Source organism: Cryptotermes secundus, unplaced genomic scaffold (genome assembly GCF_002891405.2).
Source record: "Cryptotermes secundus unplaced genomic scaffold, Csec_1.0 scaffold408, whole genome shotgun sequence".
Lineage (NCBI taxonomy): Eukaryota > Metazoa > Arthropoda > Insecta > Blattodea > Kalotermitidae > Cryptotermes > Cryptotermes secundus.
In genome coordinates, this window is record NW_019724588.1 from 860,287 (window position 1) to 881,753 (window position 21,467).

A 21,467-nucleotide genomic window follows, 5' to 3' on the forward strand; every position below is an offset into this window, starting at 1 on the left:
CTAGGCCACCATATAATGGCGGATTGTAGAAGGTATGTGTACGAAACAAAAAAAAAACAATAATGCATTACGTCGGACGAACATACCCAAGTAAGAGAGTGTGATCAACTAATCAAACATAAGTTTCCTCAGTATGCGCCTGCTAGTCTGGGAACCAGTTGCCTGCTTGAAATCGGCGGCTTTTCTCGGAAATTGAGGTCGCGTTGCGGTTGCCAATTTCATTGATGTGTCCTCTCCTAAATAATGCCAAGACGGAAGAAAGGGATACGGAGTTAGCTATGCTCCACGGAAGCTATGATAAACATAGACTAGACAGAGTCAGACCTTGTCCATAGTCAGTTATAATATCTCGCTATGCACGGTTTCCGCCACATATTGCCAGTCGAAAATCTACCAACCTTCGACGAAAATTGTCACTGTCATTTCTGTTCCGCTGAACGCAAGCGGTGCCATATCATACATTGCATTTAAGCAATGTCACTACTCACACTATGCAATGGCACTATGCAATGTCACTACTCACACTGTTAGTGTGATAGATGACACTGCTTGCAACTACTGATCCGTGATGGATTGCTAGCGAAAAGTAAAACATTGACCGTATATGCTTAAGAAAACTGATGTACGTTAGTAGCGTCTGTGTTCAGCACGTGTAGAAATGGCCGGTGTGTCTCAGAAACCGAAGTTGATTGTGTTTGATTTAGGTGGGAATGTATTTGTTTCTAACTAAGCACTCGTGCATTTCACATCCACTTAAAATAGAAATAGAAATATGTAATATAACTGTATAAAGAATGTACAGTATTTCGTATGGTAATGAGGGTATTCAGATACTTTGAGAACGTCGTGAACTATTTGAAAAGTACTGTTATTTTGTACTTTGTCGGTGGTATTGTGGAGAACTGGCATTAACATTGTTCATTATGTTTTAGATTATACTTTGTGGCCGTTTTGGGTTGACACACATGTGACACCGCCATTCAGGAAGGACAAGTAAGTAGCCATATTTTCGATGTTTGTGTAAAGTATATGCAGCAAGGTTTACCCATATCAGTAGTCGTAAGCATTATATGGAATACATCAGCTTCTCCAAGACAGAGCACAATGAGATCACAAATTATTCATCTGGGGGAATACAATGAATGTGAACGATATTATGATCTTGTGCAAAAGCAATAAAGATTGCTTAATTTGAGGGTGGGTTCCTGCATAAGTTATCTATTAAACTCTTAAGCTTGTATCACATCGCTCAAGCCACGCTCACGCTCTCGGGACACTCACGCTCATGTCACGCTCCAAGGTAGTCACACCATGACGCTCAGGAGTTTAGATGGAAGTGAACGAAATGAATTTTTCTGACGAAGAACTTCTATTGATTGCGGTATTGTTAGATGATGATGAAGCGAAACCTACAGGAAGAAGAAAATGGGTGCACCCTTCTTTGCTTTGTAGAGCAACGGAGGGGGAGTTTCATACACTATTTCCACAGTTACTGGATGATGAAACTAAATTCTTTCAGTACTTCAGGATGTCCAGGGAACAGTTCGAAATACTGCTTTCGAAAATTGGGAGTGACTTGAAGAAACAGGACACCACATTTCGCGCAGCTGTTTCACCAAGAGAGAAATTAGAAGTTTGTTTAAGGTAAGGAAAAATAATAGTTTCTTCTTTTTAAAATGTGTTTAATAATAAAAATGAAACATATACAATATCTACGCACTGGAAGAGTTCATAGCATTTTATTCAATATGATTCTGGAGAGAAATTAGAAAAAAAATTAGAGCAAGCAGAATTGGAGTCAGTAGAGGATGCCGGAGAAATGGGTGATGGTGGTTGGGAGCTCTGCGACATTTTCGGATTTCCGACATATGTGAATTCTGAACCAGCTGATGGACCTCCTAAGTTGGTGCTATGAAAATTACTTTGAGGGGAAGGAGGATGGGGCATTAAATATTTGGCTTCCATCTGAGATACGAGGTTGTAAATTTGATTCCTTATTAGGTGTTGGTCGACAGGAGAAAAAGTTTTAACCGTTTTGACCATAGATTCAAAAAACAGTTCCAAAGAGTCCTTTTCTTTATCTTTATCTGTAGTTTGCTGTCTGTTTTTGAGTAAATATTTCATCACAGTAGCAGATGCTGTTTCCTGAGGTCTGCTTGAACGGTTGCATTTCTTTTTAGGTGTGGAAATCGAAACCGACTTGGACAGTTCACGTTTTCTGTGGGAATCTGGAGGTGGAGATATCTGTTCCACTGATACTTCATATTCTGTATCATCTTGTTCATTTTCTTCGAGTTCATCCCCTCCTTTTTGCTCTTCTATGTCCAATGATGAAATTCTTTCTTTGTCTCTCATGTATGAAATCAAAAAAGACATGCTATCCTCAAATTTCCATTTACGAATATTAGCAGCTGCTTGGCCACTTACGGTGTTGTATTTCTGAACAACTTTTCGGTGTTGACTTCTTAAACTCATCCACCTGTGCTTACATTCTCCGCCTGTGAAAGGGAAGATAATTACAAAAGTGACATACGAGTATATAACCAAAAGTTAGACACAAAACACACTCACCCATACACACGAGTGAGCACCAACTAACTGGCAGTTGACCAAAATGGTCCTTGACACATCGTAAACGTTGCTTTTTATATTGTTAAAATATTAAATATAGGCTTATTTATAAACTAAAAACAATTAATTGTAAAGTAGCTGTTGAATTTATAATTAATTTTTAAATTATAAGAATAAATACGAATATAATATTAAATTTTACCAAATTTATGAATATAATAAATTTATAATATTGATTATCAGTACCTATATAATTTGTGAAGTTATAAATATAAAAATATTAATTCTCTAATATTTATATTTCAATAACTAAATAATATTAATGTATTAAAATATTGTCCTGTAATGTAAATAAATATAAAATATATATATTCTACAATGGGCTGTTGTTTTGTTCACAGGTTCCTAGCCACTGGGGACTCATTTCGAACCATAGCGTTCAGTTTTCGACTAGGGTATTGTACGGTTCAGAATGCAGTTCATGGAGTTTGCAAAGCTATTGTAAAAAATATGTTGCAGGAAGTAATGCCTACTCCAACAAAAAATGAGTGGGAGAGAATTGCAAGAGAATTTTGGGATCAGTGGCAGTTTCCCAATTGTTTAGGATCTTTGGATGGAAAACATGTTGTGATAGAGGCTCCTCAAAATTCTGGTTCCCTCTACTTCAATTACAAGAAAACATTTTCAATAGTTTTATTGGCACTTGTTGATGCTAATTACAAATTTATAGCAGTAGACATTGGGTCTTATGGACGGAGTAGTGATGGTGGAATATTTTCCACTTCAAAGCTTGGAAGGCGTTTAGAAATGGGAACTCTAGACATTCCAGAAGATGCACTGCTGCCGGGAACACAACAACTGGCTCCATACGTAATTGTTGGTGATCCGGCCTTTCCATTAAAAAAATACTTGATGAGGCCCTTCCCTGGTCTACAAGTCGAAAACCGTATCGAGAGACGCATTTTCAACTACAGGTTGTCTTGCGTCCGTAGGGTTGTTTAAAATGCCTTTGGAATTCTGACACAAAAGTTTAGAATTTACAACAGAAGACTGAAATTAGCACCTAAATATGCTGAAAAGGTGGTTTTAGCCACGTGCATTTTGCACAATTTCATTCGCGCAGGAACGGCTGCAACGCCTTTGAATGATGATCAGATAATGGCAGGTAATTTGACGGACTTATCGAGACAAGGTGGAAATTGTTCAACAATAGCTTTTGAAATAAGAGAGATATTCACAAGATTCTTTAATTCAGAACAAGGTTTCGTCCCTTGGCAACACAATATGATTTAAACAAGTGTATTTCTAACTGTATTTGTTTGATGCTAATAAAGTGATTATTGAAAGTTACCAGATTTTTTAACGCTGTTCCGATCTCTTCCCACACTTTCTTATGTACATTATCACTGTACAATTTGTGTGTTAAATCGTAAAGCTCAGGCTTGGCACGAACAAGTTCAATCAATTCTTCCTCCATGCTTTGACTGGTGAAATGAAAGAAAAATGAGAAGCAGAACCTTTGAGCTTGGGACTCGTGTGCAGTCTTGGTCACACTAGACGCTCAGCTCGCAGTACACTCAGAGTCGAACGCTCAAAATATTCTCGGCGATGATTGCGGCGCTCACTGTGAGTGCGCGTGAGCGTGGTGTGCACACCAGTATGATCAATCCTATAACATTTACATTGTTTGGATTTTAACCGTTGCGTGAGCGGAGCGTGAACATCCCTATAATGTGATACAACCTTTAGAATCCTCCATAAGTTGCAGTGCCCTATCCATCAGCATTTGCATGAAGTCCTACTCTTGTGATATGCATGTGACCTACTTGTAGTACCCTATTTATGAGCATGTGCATGAGGTCCTGCTCCTGATCTGTGCCGAGATGTTATTACCAGGACATTTGGAGCCCTGAGTTTAGTTGTGAGCAGTATTAGCCAGTTGGCAACGACATGAGCACAGAAGCTAAAGAATTTCCATTGTTGAGAGCTGTTACCAAGCAACAACTACAGAAGACTATAAGGGACTAAGGCTTAGCATGTGCTCTAGTGATTTGTAAAGTGTGTAGATTAGCAATAGTGCTATAATTGCTTGTAGTTTTGAGTCGTGTGTGTGTGTGTGTGTGTAAGTGTTCAATAAATCCATTCCAATCCAGACTCTGACTATAGTCACTCCAAATCATGACAGTATGATGAAATAGTGTGTCTGATAGATGTTCGTCTCTTTTGTGTCACTACTGTGTGAGCAACTTTCAGAATTTATTTTTGTGTTTGAGAATGTAGGAGGCAGAAGTGTTTTATAAGATGGTATACATGATAGAGCAATGTGCGTTTCTAATAAGATTATACTAGAGAGAGAATGATTCAGGTGAATTGTTCATTAAATTTGTTTGCAGGAAGGGTGAGAACAGGGCTGTAAAAGACATACTGATTAACAATTGTGAAAAGGCAGACATCATAACTGACAAGAAGCTTAGTGTTAGTATTGTTTATAGGAATTAATCAGCAAGAGAATTGCATGTGTTTATGTACTGAAGCAAACTCTCCGCAGTTATGTAAAACATGCAAAACAACAACTTCATTTAAAAAAATATCAATTTACAGATTTTTACCAGGAACAAAAGAAACAGTTCAGTGTGCACTTTCTTAATCCCCCCGTCCCTAAGAGAATGTTACATTTTTATTTAAACATCTGGTGTACAAGAAAGGCTGCTTTTCACTGACGTGAATATATGAAGCAGAATGTATGGAAGTGGGAACAAACACTCCTCCATTCCCTGAAATCTTGAAAACATTAGTACAGCCACATAAGTGCACACTGTGGTTCCTATTTCAGCTGCAATAGTTTTTGGACTAGTTTCTCACCACAATGGAACAAATATTATTTCTGCCCTGATGCCTTTAAATAGTTTATGTTATTTCTCAGATATGTGGGAGTGGATTTCAAGGAAGTGTTTTTGCATCAGAAAAATGTTATTACATTTCATACCTGTAAAGTAAACAGGGCTCCTTGAAATTGACTGAAATCAACTTATTCAACTGATAACTTATGGATTATAAGTTTATGGTTTTCAGATCTGGCAATGTTGTGGATGCTACAGGAGCTACAGTGAAATTCTATCCAGAAGTGCCGAAAGTGTTGGACAAACTTCAGAGGGATGGTTATGAATTGGGAGTTGCTTCTAGAACAGGAGAAATAGATGGGGCAAATCAATTACTTGAGCTCTTCGAGTGGAACAGATACTTCAAATATAAGGAAATATATCCTGGATGTAAAGTTACACATTTCAATCAGTAAGTGTGTTGATGTGTTATAAATATGGATACTTAAGAAAGGGAGGAGAAAATTCCAGAGCAAGGGTCCATAGACAGTGACATGAGAAGAGAATGTACTTCTCTACGCTGTGAACTTTCATAAGGAGTTTACATAAATTGAGGGAAGATTTGCAAATAAATTCAGACTTGCTGAAAGAAACTGAGTTTTGTTTCACATCATTTATTATTAATAGTAACATTAGTTAATAAATATTACAGTATAGACAGTGCGTTGGGTGCTGCAAGTAGTAAAGGGGAACCTAAAGTTAAGTTATGAACACAGAATAAGTATTGATAAAAAGGGGGAAAATTTGCATAATAATTATGGAGGATGGTTGTATTTTAATCACTTAATATACTTTACATTTATTAGGTAGTCACTTCATTGCATAAGTGTATCTGAGATAGTATAATCCTCAATGGAAACGATGGTCACCACTTTCATCAAGTTAACAGAGATCTGGCAGGATCGTGGTGATGGAAGGATTTCCCTACTAGCATCTGATATTATGCACCACAAGTTTATTCTTGAGGCTACGAACACTAAAAAGAGAATATTTTATTCACTGATTCTTTTAAATCAGTCCCTCTCCCCTTGCAGGTTATGAATAATGTTATGAAATGTTGAACATGGCCTTTTGCCTTTTATATTTGTTCATGAACAGTTTCTAGGTATAGTCAAAACAGAAATAATTTATTACATAATAAGACCCCTAATATTAGGATAGTGAAATGTAATAGTCCATGATGGGTTGGACATGTAACTAGGATGAGGAGACAAGAAATATGTGTGCATCTGTGGTATGACCACTTTGAAGATGAAGGGGGGGGGTTATGAAATAACATAAAGATGTTGTCAAAGAAATATAGTAGGTTATGGGCATGGGAAGTGGATTGATTTGACTCATGATTGTGTCCAGTTTTGGGATTTGGCATTAGGCGGCTTTGTATCTCTGAATTATATCAGAGCCATTGACAGAGAAGTTATTCTCACATAACATATACCAGTTGGAAGTCAAGAAATGAAATCTATCCAGTTTTATAAATAAGTCTTTCATGCACTTAAATCAGACAGAACATGGGTGTTTGAATAGTGAATAATAAGTGGTGATGTATATATGACAATTTCCAGTACTTTTTTATATCTTATATGGGGTGAAATGAATTCCTTGATATTGTGGCCACAAATAGGCTTGTTATACCAGTTAAGGAGTATGGAGTGATAATTGGCAGGAGAAAACTGAAATGCTCAGAGAAAAACCCACTGCAGTGCTGCTTTTTCCACCAGAATGCTGGCAGCTAACTACGTGACCTATGGCATGGATGGCATACAAAATCTTTTTGAAGTAGTGTTGTGACATGCAGTCACATTTTTGAGGCAGTATTAATATGTATATGCAAATGTGCTCAAACAAAAATATTAAGAAAATATGGAAATAATTCTAAAAATATAATCAAGGAAAGCTCTTTGTTCACAGATTTTGACCATATAAATAGGTACTGTAATGAGAGTCATGTAGTGCCCAGAAGGTGTGTACGTGAGATGTACTCTTTGTCTCTTGACACTGTACAGTGGTCACAGAACTATGAATCCTTGCTGTGGTAAGTGCATGCACTCAAAATTAACCATCTTTCTATATTCCCCTCCACTTATTTTTAAGTTATAACTGACAAAGCTGCATATGCTCTAGTGTTCTTTTAGTTCCTATTTACAGTACCTTTTGTTGTTCACTTTTTTATTTAGAATAATATTGTGCTTTCTGTTGAAGCCATTAATGTTAGTGTAACTGTCTATTGAACAAATTCATTCATTCATTTCCTTTATTTTCCATATATCCATACAGGCAAAAATCCTAGGATGTGGAAATAGTCCATTTGATTATAGATGTATACATGTAATAGATTACACAAGTCACACAACTAAAATAACACACACACACACACACACCAGTTAACTAACACAGGCAATATTAAAAAAAACAAAACAAGAGTTTATTACAGTTGTAACTAAACATAATTTAAAAAGTGCATTACTATAAAAATTTAAAATTAATACAATTTTCCCATAAATCAAAATACATTGATACAGGACTCGTCATATACATACATACACATCCTCCACTTTCCATAAACATCCATACAGGGAACAAACCCAGGATGTGGAAATAGTCATGAAACACATACACAAAGTCACACAAGTCACAAGTTGTGGAATTTGAAGTACACCTGTATAGAGGAATTGCTTTTGTAGTACATCATGGTGTTTTTAAAGGGTAAATAATTTTTTACATGCAGGTTGAAGAAACAGAGTGGAATTGCTCTCAAAGACATGTTGTTTTTTGATGATGAACACAGGAACATCCGCGACCTGGAAGCACACGGAGTGATATCAATACTTGTGAAAAGAGGTGTCACAATGGAAGTTGTAGGAGAAGGGCTGAAAATATATGCAAGCAGGAAAAATAAATAATCCTTTTAATTTCTGCTTATTCAGTATTTTGTGGTATGAGTGATAATTAATTTTCATTGTGTCTTTATTCCAAATGTCTAAAATGTGGTAATTACAGGATATATAAAAAGATGCTTGTGTTAGAAAAGAATATTACACATGTCACACAGTACAAACTGAAGATCTGAATTATGAATTTCAGTATGTGCTCTCTTGTTATATTACAGACTCTTTAACCTACTTTAGCACAATATCTGTATGCTGTATGTAAACTCATGACATTAAGTCCCTTAAATGCTTGCCATTCAAAAACTGAATTTGAAAATATTTTATTGCTCTTAGTGATATCTCTCCAGTGACATTGATGCCATGTGTAAAAAGGAGGTAGGAAATGTAAGTTCAAGTCGATAATTGATTAGAAAATATTTAGCCAAAAATTATACGAATTCGAGATAGATCTTGAAGAATTGTAAACTTTCTCCACTTAATCCAATAGGGCTAATGGATACTTTTAATTAAAATGTAATTGAAATATAACCTATACTATATAAGGTAACATTTTTAGACCAAAGTGTATTTAAATATTCACCTGATGTGTGACGAAAGTTATAGAGATCTTCCATATCTGAATAATTATGTTAGCCATGTTTAGAAATTAAAATAAATATTCAGTGATAGTGTCCATTGCATTCAGTGCTATATATCTTCGTGTTCCTGATACTGCTATCACAGTACACATGTAGAAGTATACCAGATATTTGTAAACAGAAAAGTGTTACAGTTTTTCACTATGGCCTATTAGAAATATTGCCAGTGTTGTCCTTGTATGAAGAGTCCCGCAATTTTTAAGATACGACCATACATCATATATCTGACAATACACAATAGTGTTTATTGACTGCATTTCTGGTGTGATGCTTTCATGAATCTACACACACACACACACACACACAACCCCAGACACCTTCTGTTGTGTGAACAGTTTTTGTTTTGAGAACCTTCTTTTTCATTAATTTGCTGTTTTACGTATATGTTAGCTCCTCTTTGAATCAGCTTGAGTGTTTCATTTTTGAAAAACCAAATATTCAAGTTCTATAGTAGCGAACTGTCTTCAGTGGGATTACAATTTGAATTCACTCAGAAAGTGCTGGTCCCTTTACTGCAAAAAATATCCTTTCCCATTCATTAATATTTGGAAATTTACCTGGTACCACTCTGGTCCTCTGTGCAGTTACAATATAAGAGGGGCAGGTGCATCATCACCCATGTTTAGTATTTGAAAGTCTTCAGTAATCTTATCACTTTTGTCCATACAGGTATGAATCTCTGACTACAGTGAACTTTGAGTTTAGTGTTCCTGCATTTAGTGAAATCCAGTTTTTTGTGATCCTAAACAAAGCTCAACACAAACACTGCATTATTTTATTAACTTACCTATACATTATGTTAGACACAGTGTCAGTAGCTTTAGCAGTTTTAATCGCAAACATAATTTTGTTGGGTTTTATTTTTAATATAAAATGAAAATACATTCGAAGCATTTTGTCATTCTTTGCTTCCAAGTGCCTGAACTATACAAAACCAGCATTAGACAGCCCATAGTTAACACATTTTGTACTGCTGTGGTGATACAAAATATGCATGTGCATATTTTCTCTATAAGCTGAATTGGTCAAAATGTTCAGAGATAGCCCTGTGGACAAAGAATATGCAAAATGGCACAAAAAAACACAAAGTCAGTAAGTTTGAATACTTTAGCATTGGTATCTTAGCAGTAAATTTTCAACTGAAAACTACAAAACAGTGCAAAAATGTTGGAGTTCCTATTAAATATTTTATGTATCATATAGGTTATATATAAAAGAGAAATTAATACAGTATTGAAGCAGGAGTGTATACTTAATGTAAAACATTATATTTTTCAGTTCCAGTTGTAGTGAATTATAGCATTGTTTAAAGATGAGCACTGTTGTATAAACAATTGAACTATTCATGTAAGTCAATAAAATGTAATATGGCATTTGTGCTCTATTCCTTGAAATATATTTTGCATCTCTGGTTTATTGCAGGTCATCAGTATATTTCCTTGGTTTGACATATTCCCTCTGAACACGCTTTGCTGCCGGGTTTAAAGCTGTGGAAAAGTGGATCACAGGAAATAAGGCAGACTCTACAGAAGTTTATATAAAAATATTATTTTATAGTATGACATAATTTTATCACAAAAGTTTGCATAAAATATTTCATAACAACAACAAAGAAGAAAGAGAAGAAATGCCTTGTATAAAAAGTGGTTGCAGGCACAGCAAAACAAAAGCTGGAAAATATAACATGCCCTGTTCATAGAAAAATAACTAACTTGTAACAGAAAAATTAAATTAACTCACTATCTTCAGCCATTTCTTGCCAGTGCTGCAGAAGTTGCAGTTTGTTTCCTCCGGTGTAAATCACTGAAACGTCTGATTAGCTAGCCCACTATATGTGTCCTTGTTGCTATCTTCAAAAACCTTTCTGGATCTCTTACAAACCAATGTTTTTACACTACTAGCACTCACAATTGTTAGTACATTTCGGTGTCCAGAGTCTGGAGCACTTAAAACACTGGAGTGAAGTACATTTGATGTTTTTGTAATAGTTGGAACACAGTTGGTACCTTCCATTACAACCTTTTCAGTTACTAGATTGTTTCTTTTTTCAGTTCTTCCATATGAAATAATATGTTGAGAGGGAGTAATGGGGCTGTTAATTACAGGTACTGCTTGAGATTTTTGTTTTGCCTCAGGAATTTGTTGAAACAGGGACCCACTAGAAAAAATGCTTGTGGCACGAACTGGGTCAAGCATTTCCTTAAAGCTTGTAATATTTGTATCACGATTGGGCATTTCTTTAAAACTTGAGATACTCATATCATGAACTGGATCAAGCATGTCTCTAAAGCTAGTAATATTTGTTGTATGAACTGGTTCCAACAGTTTTGTGACGCTCATATCTTGAACTGGATCCAGGGTTTCTTTGAAGTTTGTAAAACTTGCATCACGAACTGGAGCTAACATTTCCTTAAAACTTGTAATATTCATGTTACTATCAGGCTCCAGTACTTTCTTGAAGCATTTTGTTACTCTTGTCTCTGATGGAGATTCCTGATCAGTTTCCCTTGAGATGGTTAAGTCCGCTGTCTTAGAAAAATCTGATGATGCAGAACCGCATGCAAGTTTATGATCCATCTGCGGAGTCTCAGAATTAAGTGGACGAGATATTGACTTAATGCAACTAGATCCTTGGATCTGAGAGCTCTGTATGTTTGCTGTATGCTGAGTATCAGTTCCACTATACAGAACAGGTGTCATGCTAAGTGTTTGCATTTGTGCTTCCTGTTGTGTTATTTGTTTATATATATTATTTGAGATTTTTTCCACGGTGTCTGTGGGACATGGATTTTTACTGACAGTATCATTTGGTGTCATCATCTGATTATGCTGACAGAGTGATGTTTTTGCTAATTGTTCACTGTAGTTCTTGTTGAGAAGAGCAAATGAAGTTAAGCGTGTCTCAGGATGAGTGTTCTTCATGTGCCGCTCCAAGTTATCCTTACGCCTGAATGCTGTATCACATATTGAACACCTGAAGGGACGTGTATCTGGAAAAACAATAAAAGAATCATCCTTTCTATATACATATCTTATATACAGAACACTGAATTGACTGAATCATACCACTGATTTCCTTGTTGTATAACATGTCAACAAATACAGATCAGTCATTAGATAAACACTACAGATTGTTAATCACAATTAAAGTATACATGCAAAATTGTGATTGCAGAACCCCAATGGAAAACTGAGCACCAGATATATTACAATGGGACTCAGAATAATACATTGTAAAATAAACTGAACAGAGTTGGTTCAGTTTGTGGTTGCATGAACAATTAAGTCCAGTAACAACATGGAATTTCTTGAGCAGATGAATAACAACTGGCTGCACTATACTGTGCGATTAGATTATTTTGTAAGTTCATCTACAGGGATTTTACAGCAAAATGAGTGGCAGGATCATTATTAATGGTGATATAAGAAGTACAGTATGTGGAAGTAGCTATAACACATTTTAAGGCACAAAGAAATATTAATCTGGAAAGACTCAATTCCATTTCTTTTTCAGAAGAGCCAGTCCTTCGCTGGAATATGAACCAGATATTTTTCAGAAGCGATTCCACTGAACTAACCCACTTGGTTAGAAAACTGACTTTGCTTTCAGAAATTTGAATGGATGATGTGCATGTTTATCATTAATTTACTTCCCAAGAATACATTATTTTTAATGCAATAAATGCAAAGAATATCAATATAGGACTAAGTAAATTAAACAGATGCTTTCAGCTAAGAGTTCCTAGTGAGATTAGTTACAGATTCAAAATGATGACACTTACCTGAGTGTACAGAAAAGTGACGCCTGAGATCTTTGTTATTAGTGAAAGCTCGTGCGCAGATGTGACAGTTATGTGGACGTTCTCGTGAATGAGTTCGCTGGTGATGTATGAGAGCCCACTTGTGTCCAAAACTCTTCCCACATCCTTCACACATAAAGTTCTTCTCACCTGTGTTTGTAAAAGTGAAAAAAAATATATCTATATATATGTACTACTACTACTACTACTACTACTACTACTACTACTACTACTACGACCACCACCACAAAACCTAGGTCTCGATTTGGATACTGGACTTGAACCCCTCAACAATACATGATGGGTGGTTGGTCCATTTGGTTACAGTGTGTAGCAGGCCCACATATTCCTTTCAGTGACAAATGTCATTTTTCTTACAGCTGACCAGATGCATAATCTGAAAGTTTTATTTAATTTAGTCTCTTATACTTCTTGACAGGCATTCTCTTCAGAACTAGAAGTTTGCTAGACCCAAGTCTGACAGGTAACTATGAAATACAGCAAGCACTGAGCTTCGATAGGGATTCAAAGAAGATGTGTACTTAGGCCACAGCAACTTGAATCATGACTTCAGACTGTAATGTCAAAATTGTAGTCCCTTGATTCACGTTGATTGTTCCAAATACACATGTGTACTGGTTAGCCAGTTGAGGCCTAGCATATGGAAGGTGAATCAGTTTGATTGTAGAAGTTTGGAATTTGGTGAGAAGAGGGAGGAGGTTTTGAAATTAAATTTGTGTATGTAGAGATACAAGAAGTCAGCCAGAACTGGTATTTTGGACCATCAACTTAGCTATCTGATCATCTTTATTTATAAATTATTTTTACCAGAGTTCAAGAAATCAGTCGGGTTTAGAATTCTGGACCAGTGCCATGCACCTTGTTTTAATCATCCCATCAATTTTAGATGAAGAAGACTGCAAGTTATGAAGTTCACTGTATGTAGATTGCTGCATTATTCCTATTACTTCCTCTCTGTTGGTGCAAATTAAAAGTATATCTTTTTACAGTGGTCACAATTAAGAAAGTTCATATTTCCATGAATTTCTTTCAAGATTTTCATGTATGGAATAAACCAGTGATTCACAAACTGAATTCTGTGACCTACCATATCCTTCAGTTTCTAATAATTTCTCTTACACCTGTGAGGCCTTTATACTCTTTCACCTAGTTCCTACATTCTTCAAATCAGGACATCCAAATTAAATTGCTTTTCTAAGTAAAATGGAGTATAATCCTAGGAATAAATTACCTGTGTGTACAAGGATGTGTTTGCGAAGATTCACAGTTTCTGTAAACCCACGTCCGCAATGAGGACAGAGGTATGGCTTCTCACCAGTATGGGTGCGCTGATGTGTCTTCAGACTGTGTGATGCTATAAAACCTTTCCCACAATCTTGACATACATATGGTCGTTCACCTACAGGGATGAAAAATGAGATGTTAAAATATGTTTCAGTAACAATATATTGAAGAAAGCAGTCTTCTGGGATTTGGCACCGTGTATANACAGATTGGTTGTCTCTTACACATCCTCTGCCAACTGAGCTGTGGATATCTCTCACTTGTTCATGTTGCATTTTCTATTTCATCTCAAAGCAAATCTTCAGAGTATTTTTCCCACAAACATTTCTAGCGTACTTTCCTTCTTTATAGAAAATACATAGACTTACAAGATCACTAGGTTGTATGGCATGTATGCACACAAGCACACACCTGCGCAGTCCCCCTCACAACTTTCAAAACAGTTAACATTTCGTGAAATCTAGTATGAAAGTTATGCCACTGGAAGCATCTCCAACCTCATACTTTTCAGTTTCCTAAAACTTATAACCCGGCAGACATACAAACTTGTGAGGTAAGAGTGACGCTAGTGCTACTTAATCCAAGGTCCTGAAATGATGTGTCACCATCATCATAATTGGCAAAACTGCTTTTTGAGCCATAAACTCCCTTAGAACATTCTGCAAGATTTGTCTTAAATTAGACTATCTGGTCTTCACTTTGGATTTTGCAACAGTAATTTTTTTAAAAATTAAGGTCATCAGCCTTGTGTCTAACCCCCAACCTGGAGGACCAGGTCTCTATTTTTATGTCCCTCAAATACTGGATTTCCTTTTTGTCACCTTCTACTACTTGCAGGGATATGGTAGAGGGATTCTAACCCGCCTTCACATGGGGTGATGTGTCATAATAGTTCTTAAAATTATATGCAACTTTTGGTGTATGTTCTCTAGTCCTATTGCAGGAATTTGGGGAGGAAGGATGACTACAAGTAGTGGATTTGCAGAAACAGGAAGGCCTATTTCAGAAACACCTTATTTTTTTGCAATTTCTGTACCTATCTTTTAAAGAACTACTGTTAAATTTCAAGTACCACATACAACCATGTACATATAATTAATTATATTGTTACCTGTGTGAATTCTTATATGCCTGGTGAGTTTGTCTTTCTGCCTGAAACCCCTGTTGCATGTTTCACAAACAAATGGTCGGGCACCTGGAAGAATAAACAAGGTATTAAGAACTTCCATGCTGAATTGGTATAACTAAAGATTATTTCAAAAAGCAACTAATTCACATACATGTGTGACTTCGTGTTTGCAGCCAACTTCAGTTTGTATTTTTAAATGCTAGTTGGAAAACTTGAAGCAAAGAAATGACTTATGGAAACCTATGTGCAGATGAAAGGATTTTAAAATATATACTAAAGAACTAGGATGTAAGGGATTGAGCTCATTCAGAACAGGGTCCAGTGATGGGGGGACTTGTGAAAATGGTAATGAGTCTTTGGGTTTGATAAAAGATGGCTTTTCTTGACCAGATGAGTGAATATCAGGTTCTGAAGAACAGTCTACTTCCATGGAGTTGGGCAGAAATAAATAAAGAGCAGCAATCCATTAAACTTCACTGAAGCAGATTTTACCTGTATGTGTTGAAGTCACACTTCATAATTAGCCAGCTACATGCTGTTTTTACTCACAAGGGATCATAATTTCATATCAAATATGGGATCATATCATGTCTTTCCGACAAAATAAAAACTGCTGAACTGACAAACCTGTATGGTTGAGATGATGACACTCAAAGTGTGACTTGGATGCAAAGCTCTGGCCACAGAGATCACACTTGAAAGGCTTATCCCCAGTAGCACAGAAGTTGTGGTAACGAACATGTTCTCGCCGCTTGAAAGTCTTGATACATACTGTACACGTATACATTGTAGGATTACCTGCAAGAAAGGTACCTGTAAGCAATGAACTAGGACCTGGATACAGCAGTCACACAGAAAAATATTGGACTAAAACTAACAATCGCAACCGTTGACCATATACAAATCTGCTAAATATACATAACTGATGCAGTCTTTATTTCTGTAAACCCAATAACTATGAGGCATAACAAATAACCAGACAGACATACTTGTGCAGAAACTGGCAAATATTATAAGCTGGCATGCTGTATCGTGTGACTATATGATTTAGCAATTTTGAGTCAGTCATTAGAATTTGGTTTTTTGTCATTGCTGTATGCATTTTATTGGCACAATGTTTTGTTTGCCAAAAAAATTAAGAGGAAATACTTGTAAAACTCAGATCTTTAAATAAGATTGTTTGGTAAGAACCGTGATGTGTTGAGGTCTGGGTCTTCCAGTAATATCCAGAAAAAAAAAAGTCTCCAACTGAAAAATACTGTATTTGGTCAGACAAACAGACTTTGTATCATTACAGTGTTCCTTCTCACACAGATTTTACTAAAGAGATCTTTTACATCCCCACAAAGAAGAAAACAAATTTCTGTCTTGAAACATACTCAGTACCCACCTAATGTGTCTTCATATGACTTTTCCACATTCCTGAAACTACAAACACTTTGAACAGATCTCATCTTGAATGACATAACAACAATGCTGGAATGGCTATCAGGAAATTATTTCCAGTAGTGTTTTCAGGCATGACAGATGTTGGCATGTGACTGTAAATTCCAAAGGTGTCACACTCACATGTGACAATATTTATTTTACAGAATCAGCATGATTATTTGTCAGACTACATATATTTGAGGCGATGTCATGGTATGCTCTAACTATAGGAGGAATTAGTCTGTTGTGCATAGCATATAAAATATTTTCCAACATTCTATTTAACAGACTCTCTCCCTTTGTGGAAGGCATAATTGGGGATTACCAATGTGGGTTTCGTCAAGGAAGATCAACTAACAATCATATTTTCACTATTCGCTAGGTCCTTGAAAAGTGTAATGAATTCCAAATTGAAACACCTCATCTTTTCATTGACTTCCGATCAGCCTATGACTCCATAGATAGAGATAGTCTTTTTCTGGCAATGGAAGAGATGCACATTCCATGGAAGTTAATTGCCTTAGTCAGAGCCACTATGAGAAAGACCCAATGCCAAATTAAGATTCAGAATATGTTGTCCAGCCCTACAATAACTAGAAATTGAGTTCGATAATGGGATTCCCTAGCCTGCCTTTTGTTCAATATAGCATTAGAGAAGGTAGTTAGAGATGCAGACATCAACACAAGGGGAACTATATTCTATAAGTCAGTTCAAATTTTGGCATTTGCAGGTGATATTGATATAATTGGTAGAACACAAAAATCTATGAAAGAAGCTTTTCTTAATTTGGAAAGAGCAGCAAAAAAAGATGACTCTACAAATTAACCAAAATAAAACGAAGTACATGCCACTAACCAAGAAAGACTGTGCTAATGGCCTGCATATATTGATATTGGCTCATATAAATTTGAGGTTGTATGCAGTTTCACTTACCTTGGATCAGAAGTTAACTGTAAAACTGATATCAGTGATGAAATAAAAAAGTGTGTACTTGTGGCAAATAAATGTCTCCATGGCCTTAGGAAACTCCTGAGATCCCAATTAATACCCAGGAAAACCAAAACTATGATGTATAAAGTACTTATAAGGTTAGTGTTATCTTATGCCTCTGAGACCTGGGCACTGTCAAGATCGGATTAGAGACTGTTAAGTATATCTGAAAGGAGGATCTTGAGATATATCTTTGGACCTGTGGAAGAAAATGGAATATGGAGGAAGAGGTATAACCATGAGCTATACAAACTATTTAATGAACCAGACATTATTAGATTTATAAAGGTGAAAAGGCTTGAATGGGCTGGACACATAATACATGCCAGCGAGAATAGAATGATTAAGAAAATATTTAATACTAAACTAGAAGGAAATAGGAGAGTGGGAAGACCAAGATTAAGATGGGAAGAATGTGTGTGGCAGGACATAAGAATTTTGGGTGTAAAGAACTGGAGGAATGTAGCATCGAATGAAGAAGAATGGCGAGCAATCCTGAGGAAGGCCAGGGCTCACAAAGGCCTGTCGTGCCAGTGATGATGATGATGATGATGACATATATTTGAACCTGTCTCATAATAAGAATATACAGCAATTCCTTGCAAACCATGAGGATTATGTTCCTGAAAATCATCAGAATGAGCAAGTCCACAATTGGCAAGAACAAGCCCTAGACAAAACTGGAGGTCAGGGGAACTGCAGCTGCTGTCAACACTCATCAAAGCTTAACTAAGTTGCTTGTTCCACCACTAAACACAAGAAGCATGTAGCATCATCATCAATGTGCTGGGATTAAGTTTCTTGATGTGTGTCAGACTTCAGTTTCATCTCTGCCTTCGTCACCTATATTATTTCTTCCTCCTGGTCTATAATTTAATATCTGTTCCATTCAATCTGAATGTTTTATCCAGTTTTTCTGTCATATTTCTTACTTCAGTATTTAGTCTCATCTTCCTTTCACTAACAGAAGAAATTTTTATTTCACCATCCCTTATTATGATCCATATTTCTCAGCCTTCTAGTAATACTGGCACTGCGAGGATGCCATAATTATTTTTTCTTTACTGGTTTCTTACTTAAAACTCATGCTCCACAGATCATTTGACGGTATGTGTGTTAGTGAGTTTATAGGTGCTTCAGCATGAAAGGCTACTTACACCTGAAAGCTCATGATTTTTGCTGTTTTATTATCTTTATCTTCTTCAAGAGGAATACTGTATATGAAGGTTGGACATACTGGATTCAAATGGAAACTAGAGATACTTGAAACCTGCATTTCATAATGCTGAATTTGGCAAGGAATTGCTGTATGATTTTGTGGGCTCAGTGCAATTCAGTCTTAAGGTTCTAGCTTTAAATGAAGGACATTGATTCTTACTACCTGGAATCTTAGAGACTNTTACAGTATCTGAATCAAATCACAGATCACAGTCTCTTTCTTTAATATCTCTTTAAATACAGCATTATTCTCTTATTTATTTCTAGTCTTCTGAGAGGAAGACAATGAAATAACGGCACAGTTGCAAGAAGGTTTTGATTACAAAAACTGTATTTAATTAAATTCATGCATTTCATTTTAACTCTGCCACAGAAGTTCAAAGCTGGGCCTTCTGGAGGTATGGGAAAGAATGGAAAATAAACTGACTAATCAAGGCTCCCTATGTGTCTAAGACTTGGAAATATGTGAAAGCGTCCGGTTTCACACTTTTACTGCTTCAGTCCTGAAAAGAGACAGTCTGATACCACTGGACATGAAGCTGTATAGGTTCCACAGCCAGTCTGGATGTCACAGCACAGAGAAATATCCTTATTCCTATGGGAATCAAACTTTTGCCATCCAGCTTATATGTCACTTTACTGATTCAGCTGTACCAGTTCATAATTAATAGATTAATTGATGATGTGATAATGATGATATGGCTGTTATCATCATTATCACCACAGTCATCATTACCACTATCATTACAATTTTTTTTAGTGGGGAAGGAAAATAAAGTGCCTTCCTCAAAAACTCCTATCTGGTGACTCAAGTAAGTGGTTTGTGATGCTCTATATATCTGTTAGCATCAAGACGCACCTTCAAATTGAGACCAGTTGTAGGTTTTAATAATGTTGTTCATATGCATTATGATTTTACCTTGTGTTACAGTGATATGACTGGCAATAACCATTGGTTTCCTCTTCCCTTCTAATTTTACCTCTGTCATTTCTGTTTCTTCACATTCTACATTGTTATCAGGCAAATTCACATCTACTTCAAGGCCACATTTCTCCTTAACCACCTCTTCACAACTAATGAAGTTACTGTCACTTTGCCTATTATGATCTTCATCATCAGTTAAAATGTCTGTTTTTGGACTCTTCTCTTCATCACTGTCCCTTCTATGTAGCAGAGAAACAGATCTCTCACTCTCATGAGTTAAAGAATCCTTCATATGTTTCTTCTTGTGTTTGTGTGATTTAAAATCAACATTGTCATTTTCTGTAGTCAAAAAAGTGAATAGATGTTTACTGTTTTCAGAGGCTGATGATAGCATCTTTCTACGACTACGTCTTCGAATCTTAGCTGGAGGAACTGGCAACTTCTTTCCACCTGGTTCTTTTTTGATCACTGATGAAAGAAAGTACAGCATAAATGTTAAATCCAAGACAAGGAATACACAACATACTGAAAGAATTGTAGATAATTTTTATGGTTAATGTTTGTTAGTATAAATTCAATTAATAAATGAAGCCACAGCTTTGGATAAACAGGAACTTTGTTTTGACCACTGATGAGGTTACAGTTACATTTCTGTTACCTTTTGCATTACAGACAAATCACAGACTTCTAAGTAAAGAACATTTAATAATTAGTATAATTAGAGACCTCCTGCAACAGGAAGCAGCCTGTCTCTTCAGTATTCGGACAACATCATGCTCTGATTACCCAAGACGAAAATTTAATTTCAATTGTTGTAGTCTTCACCAACTAATCCAGACAAACAAGGAGATAATAAGTTAATCCTGCTCTGCTGGTTTGATTTTACCAAAATTAAAACTAAGTGAGTTAAATAAGTGGTCATGGCTGCGCCATAGCTCAAGCGGTTAGTCACTGGCTTCCCACCACGGCGGCCTACCTTTGATCCCGGGTCTGATCAAGTGGAATTTGTGGTGGACAAAGTGGCACTGAGGCGGATTTTCTCCGAGTGCTTCGGTTTCCCCTGCCAATCTTCATTCCACCAAATTCTCCATCATCATAATCACCCAGGGCATGTACAATAGGCCAATCAGTGGTCGCTGTGCTGAGTGGACCTAGTTGGACTCTGCCCCCACTGAGAGAATAAATAAGTGGTCACAGTACTGGCTGTATTTTGGAACACTGGCTATCCTGACTGAGGCTTTTAAGAATCTTCTTGGCTAATACAGGCAAATTTCAGGAAAGAATCTCAAATTAGGCCATGACTACTTCCTTACACATCTTTACCAAATCATTATTCACTTACTTACTTACTTACTCATGGAGCTGAGCCCTTCTTGAGGAGCTGCCAATTCTGCAGCTACTCATGAATTTCCCAGGATTTTATGGAACCTGAAGGTTCATCACCTTGTTCACAAGAGCCCTCCACTGGTCCCTATCCTGAGCCAGATCTATCCAATCCATACCATCCCATCCTATCTCTCTAAGATCCATTCCAATATTGTCCACCCACTTATGCCTTGGTTTTCCCTGTGGTCTCTTTCCTTCTGGCTTTCCCACCAGTATCCTATACGCATTCTTCGTCTCCCCCATTCGTGCTACATGACCTGCCCACCTCATCCTCCTTGACTTGATCATTCTAATTATACTTGGAGA

At 36.5% G+C, this 21,467-nt stretch overlaps 2 protein-coding genes across 2 annotated transcripts in view; one reads left to right on the forward strand and one right to left on the reverse strand.

Moving 5' to 3' along the window:
* Window positions 1–495: 495 nt before the first annotated feature.
* LOC111862324 (magnesium-dependent phosphatase 1) lies at window positions 496–10,352 on the forward strand. The gene is made up of 4 exons (XM_023847614.2): window positions 496–704; window positions 933–993; window positions 5,644–5,862; window positions 8,179–10,352. Exons 1-4 carry the CDS (start codon window positions 659–661, stop codon window positions 8,351–8,353), a joined length of 501 nt encoding a protein of 166 aa, XP_023703382.1. The 5' UTR covers window positions 496–658; the 3' UTR covers window positions 8,354–10,352.
* A 96-nt stretch (window positions 10,353–10,448) lies between these two features.
* LOC111862323 (zinc finger protein 568) overlaps window positions 10,449–21,467 on the reverse strand; it is a 25,294-nt gene continuing 14,275 nt past the window's right edge. The window contains exons 3-8 of the mRNA XM_023847613.2: window positions 19,770–20,243; window positions 15,841–16,011; window positions 15,196–15,279; window positions 14,032–14,199; window positions 12,762–12,929; window positions 10,449–11,969 (exon numbers count right to left, since the gene is read on the reverse strand). Of these exons, the coding sequence (XP_023703381.1) occupies window positions 10,780–11,969; window positions 12,762–12,929; window positions 14,032–14,199; window positions 15,196–15,279; window positions 15,841–16,011; window positions 19,770–20,243 (2,255 nt within the window). The 3' untranslated portion in view covers window positions 10,449–10,779. The remainder of the gene's footprint in view (window positions 11,970–12,761; window positions 12,930–14,031; window positions 14,200–15,195; window positions 15,280–15,840; window positions 16,012–19,769; window positions 20,244–21,467) is intronic.